Consider the following 5,000-nt stretch of genomic DNA (forward strand, 5'->3'; position numbering starts at 1 on the left):
GATCAAAATGCATGCCGAGACTAGTGGAGGATGTGTCTTTCAAAAACAGACTAGTCGAAGTTAATTAAAAATAAACTAAATATTCCACTGTGTGTCTGGGGCATAAGAGGAGCATTTGAGCATGGGCCCGAAGCATAACCACCATTGTTTAATTCTCAATTGTGATTAAAGTAGAGTTGAATTGTATTGACTTGCCTTATGACAGCTTCTGTGTGTCTGCACACTAGGACTAGGATTCAACATCAGTGAACTATCAGAGCATAAGACAGTACAACTAGAGAGAGGACAGTGCTGATGGGAATAGCATGAAATGAATAATCAATCAAAATGAAATGTGTACCGGTTTATGTAAAAGCATGACAAATTAAAGGCTGGGTGTAATTCCTTTGTCTGGGATTAAATAGAAAATGGATTTTGATGTTAGTCTCAGTCTTAGTATCAGTACGCTTTGTAGGCATCCCTCGGTGCTGCTATTATTTCACTTTATATTATATACTTTTATTAAAACTCATCAAAGGACTCTTTATTTGTTATTCATTACTTAACGAATTGTATGTTTTCATTGTGTGGTGGTAGTTTGTGAGTGAAAGTGTTTAGGTACAATTGTGAATGAGTTTTTGCATCATTATTCCAATAATAAAATAGGATACATGTGAACAACTACAGCTATGGATCTTGTCATTTATATGATTATCTTTTTTGAGTATTTTATTGTGTCAAATTATTTCCATTCAGACTGTACGGTACATTGGAAATTAATCATATAATTCATAAACCAATTTCATCCTAAAATAAATATATAGTTGAAGTTCCCGTGCAGTAGAATTTCCAAATTTCTCCCCCAAAGATCTGCAAGCATGTCCACTACCGGTCAAAAGTTTTAGAACACCCACTCATTCAAGGGTTTTTCTTAATTTTACTATTTTCTACATTATAGAATAATAGTGAAGACATCTAAACTATGAAATAACACATATGGTATCATGTAACCAAAGAAGTGTGAAACAAATCAAAATATATTTTATATTTAAGATTCTTCAAATAGCCACTCTTTGCGTTGATGATGGCTTTGCACACTCTTGGCATTCTCTCAACCAGCAACACCTGGAATGCTTTTCCAACAGTCTTGAAGGAGTTCCCACATATGCTGAGCACTTGGCTGCTTTTCCTTCCTTCTGCGGTCCGACTCATCCCAAACCATCTCAATTTGGTTGAGGTTGGGGGATTGTGTCAGGTCAGCCCTTACACAGCCTGTAGGTGTGTTGGGTCATTGTCCTGTTGAAAAACAAATTATAATCCCACTAAACCCAAACCAGATGAGATGGCTTATCGCTGCAGAATGCTTTGGTAGCCATGCTGGCTAAGTGTGCCTTGAATTCTAAATAAATCACAGACAGTATCACCAGCAAAGTACCCCCACACCATAACACCTCCTCCTCCATCCTTTACGGTGGGAAATACACATCCGTTCACACACCACATCTCACAAAGACACGGTGGTTGGAACCAAAAATCTCAAATTTGGACTCCAGACAAAAGGACAGATTTCCACCGGTCTAATGTCCATTACTCGTGTTTCTTGGCCCAAGCAAGTCTCTTCTTGCTATTGGTGTCCATTAGCAGTGGACACTGCTAATTCGACCATGAAGGCCTGATTCGCACAGTCTCCTCTGAACAGTTGATGTTGAGATGTGTCTGTTACTTTAACTCTGGGAAGCATTTATTTGGGCAGCAATTTCTGAGGCTAGTAACTCTAATAAACGTATCTTCTGCAGCAGAGGTAACTCTGGGTCTTCCGTTCCTATGGTGTTCCTCATGAGAGCCAGTTTCATCATAGCACTTGTTGGTTTTTGCGACTGCACTTGAATAAACTTTTAAAGTTCTTGAAATGTTCCATATTGACTGATCCTTCATGATTTAAAGTAACGATGGACTGTTGTTTCTCTTTGCTTATTTGAGCTGTTCTTGCCATAATATGGATTTGGTGTTTTACCAAATAAAGCTATCTTCTGTATACCCCCCCCCACTACCTTGTCACAACACAACTGATTGGCTTAAACGCATTAAGAAGGAAAGAAATTCCACAAATTATCTTTTAAAAAGGCACACCTGTTAATTGAAATGCATTACAGGTGACGACCTCATGAATCTGGTTGAGAAAATGCCAAGCGTGTGGCAAGCTGTCATCAAGGCAAAGGGTGTCTCTTAGAAGAATCTCAAATCTCAATAGATTTTGATATGTTTAACACTTTTTTGGTTACTACATGACTCCATATGTGTTATTTCATAGTTTTGATGTCTTCACAATTATTCTACAATGTAGAAAATAGCAAAGATTAAGAAAACCCTTGAATGAGTAGGTGTTCTAAAACTTTTGATCGGTAGTGTATTTGTTTGGTACATGTGGAAACACCCTGTACATAGTGTGTTGTGGTGAATTACACATTACTAATGTAGGAGGTATGCATCCTTAGAGATTTTTTTTTTATCTCTATGAAGGATACACTGTATTGTCAAATGTGTAATGAGGTAGAAAACACGCTACTCTTAGAATATATTTTATGCAATTTAATACTGTATAAAAATGTATGATGAAATGTAAAATAGATTATATTTTGAACATTATTTTTTATATTGTTGCATTTGGGTATATCAAAATATATTTTTGCTCATGTCTTAATACACTATAATACTTAGCAAACCAAATTAGCTATTTATTTTACAAGCACTTGACCACAAATGTAATCCATTGATATTCACAGCACAGGAGGTTGGTGGCACCTTAATTGGGGAGAAAGGGCTTGTGGTAAGGACCAGTAGTGTAAAGTATTAAGTAAGAATAGTTTAAAGTACTACTTAAGTAGTTTTTTGGGGGTATCTGTACTTTACTTTACTATTTGTATTTTTGGCAAATTTTACCTTTACTTCACTACATTCCTAAAGAAAATAAGGTACTTTTTACTCCATAATTTTTCACCCAAAAGTACTCATTACATTTTGACAGGAAAATGGTCCTATTCACACACTTATCAAGTGAACATCCCTGGTCATCCCTTCTGCCTCTGATCTGGAGGACTCACTAAACAGAGAACATCCCTGGTCATCCCTACTGCCTCTGATCTGATGGACTCACTAAACAGAGAACATCCCTGGTCATCCCTACTGCCTCTGATCTGGCAGACTCACTAAACAGAGAACATCCCTGGTCATCCCTATTGCCTCTGATCTGGAGGACTCACTAAACAGAGAACATCCCTGGTCATCCCTACTGCCTCTGATCTGATGGACTCACTAAACAGAGAACATCCCTGGTCATCCCTACTGCCTCTGATCTGGAGGACTCACTAAACAGAGAACATCCCTGGTCATCCCTACTGCCTCTGATCTGATGGACTCACTAAACAGAGAACATCCCTGGTCATCCCTACTGCCTCTGATCTGATGGACTCACTAAACAGAGAACATCCCTGGTCATCCCTACTGCGTCTGATCTGGCAGACTCACTAAATTATGTCTGAGTGTTGGAGTGTGCCCCTGGCTATCCGTCAATAGAAAATAAAAATAAACATCTGGTTTGCTTAATATAATTAAGTTGGAATGAGTTATACTTTTACTTTTGATACTTAAGTACATTTTAGTAATTCCATTTACTTAAGTATATTTAAAACCAAATATTTTTAGTCTTTTCTCAAGTAGTATTTTACTGGGTGACTTTTACTTGAGCCATTTTCTATTTTCTATTAAGGTATGTTTACGTTTATTTAAGTATGACAATTGAGTACTTTTTCCACCATTGGTAAGGACTGGAGTGGAATCACTGGAATGGTATCAAACTCATGGTTTCCAGGTGTTTGATGCCATTCCATTTGCTCCGTTCTGGCCATTATTATGAGCTGTTCTCTCCTCAGCAGCCTCCTGTAATTCCCAGGTATGATGAAGCACAAAACGGGTTTGCTGCAGATGGACAACCTGGACTGGAGGGAAAATTTGAGAAACAACGTTTGAGAAACAAGCCAAAGAAAGGCAGTAAGGAAGGTGTCTTAAAATAATTTTGTGGGTGAAGAAAATGAACATCTATGATCCATCAGAATCTGACATTGGTTAAAGATCCAATACAGCCGTTTTTAGATCATTATCAAATAATGTCTGGGTATTAACCTTGATATAATAGATTTTTTGCTAGGACTTAGTGGTCTGAGTGGGAAGGGGAAAACCTGAAAACTAGCTGTTATTGGCAGAGGTTTGGAACTGTCTTTATTATTGGTCTATTAACTAATTTACCACCTGAAGATGTCACCATGGAAGACGAAACTTCACCCATGCAAAACCTGCTGATTAAAAGGTCCTGTGGAGATTGTATTTTCAACCAGCAACAATCAGGAAGTAACACTGATCACATTTTATCACTCTTTTACGGTGTTAGTTTCATCTGCTGTTGTTGTACAATATCATACAAAATACAGAAAAAACTGAATTTGGACTGCGTTTAGAAGAGGTGCAATGATCCGCGAGATAATAATTGTAGCTTTCTAACCAGCAGAAGTCACCAGCAGAGGTCATTAAACGTCCATATCAGAGCTATCGATGCCTTAGTATAGTAGTGCGATTGCTTTTGTCTGTCTGATTGCTGTGCATGGACCACTGGTTGACGTTGGACTCAGAATCTATGTAAAAAATTCCCTGCCATACTACCAATTCAGCAATGCAGTCTTTAGAAGGTAATCTGTATTCGTTCATTTTGATAAATTCTGAGCCAAACACTTATCGACATGTGGCTGGTACAGTCTGAATGTGGTTGCTTATTTTCAGCTGACAGCTAGCTTGCAAGGAAGCTAGCTAGGTGGATAAACTAGCTGAACCTGTTTGTTGTTGTGATTATCTGTTAGTTATAACAAGTCATACGATTTATTGCTCAGTTTTGTGCTGGAATAAACTGAAAGAACTTGCAAGCCAGACGATTTGATAGCGTTGTTGTTTGGAGTGTTCTCCAATGTGTCCCC

The 5,000-nt window shown here is 37.9% G+C and overlaps 2 protein-coding genes across 3 annotated transcripts in view; both read left to right on the plus strand.

The window, feature by feature from the left end:
- LOC116359325 (flocculation protein FLO11-like) overlaps positions 1 to 665 on the plus strand; it is a 39,865-nt gene extending 39,200 nt beyond the window's left edge. Inside the window, exon 3 of the mRNA XM_031812213.1 lies at positions 1 to 665. This exon is cut by the window's left edge and continues 545 nt beyond it. Coding sequence (XP_031668073.1) covers positions 1 to 64 — 64 coding nt within the window. The 3' untranslated portion in view covers positions 65 to 665.
- Positions 666 to 4,565: 3,900 nt separating this feature from the next.
- The window catches only part of tcaim (T cell activation inhibitor, mitochondrial), a 7,594-nt gene continuing 7,159 nt past the window's right edge, over positions 4,566 to 5,000 (plus strand). Inside the window, exon 1 of one of the 2 annotated variants that reach the window (XR_004206649.1) lies at positions 4,566 to 4,718. The gene's annotated coding sequence lies outside the window, so the exon portion shown is untranslated. The remainder of the gene's footprint in view (positions 4,719 to 5,000) is intronic. The other variant, XM_020477271.2, reaches the window with a different exon arrangement.

This window comes from Oncorhynchus kisutch, unplaced genomic scaffold (genome assembly GCF_002021735.2).
Source record: "Oncorhynchus kisutch isolate 150728-3 unplaced genomic scaffold, Okis_V2 Okis02a-Okis13b_hom, whole genome shotgun sequence".
Lineage (NCBI taxonomy): Eukaryota > Metazoa > Chordata > Actinopteri > Salmoniformes > Salmonidae > Oncorhynchus > Oncorhynchus kisutch.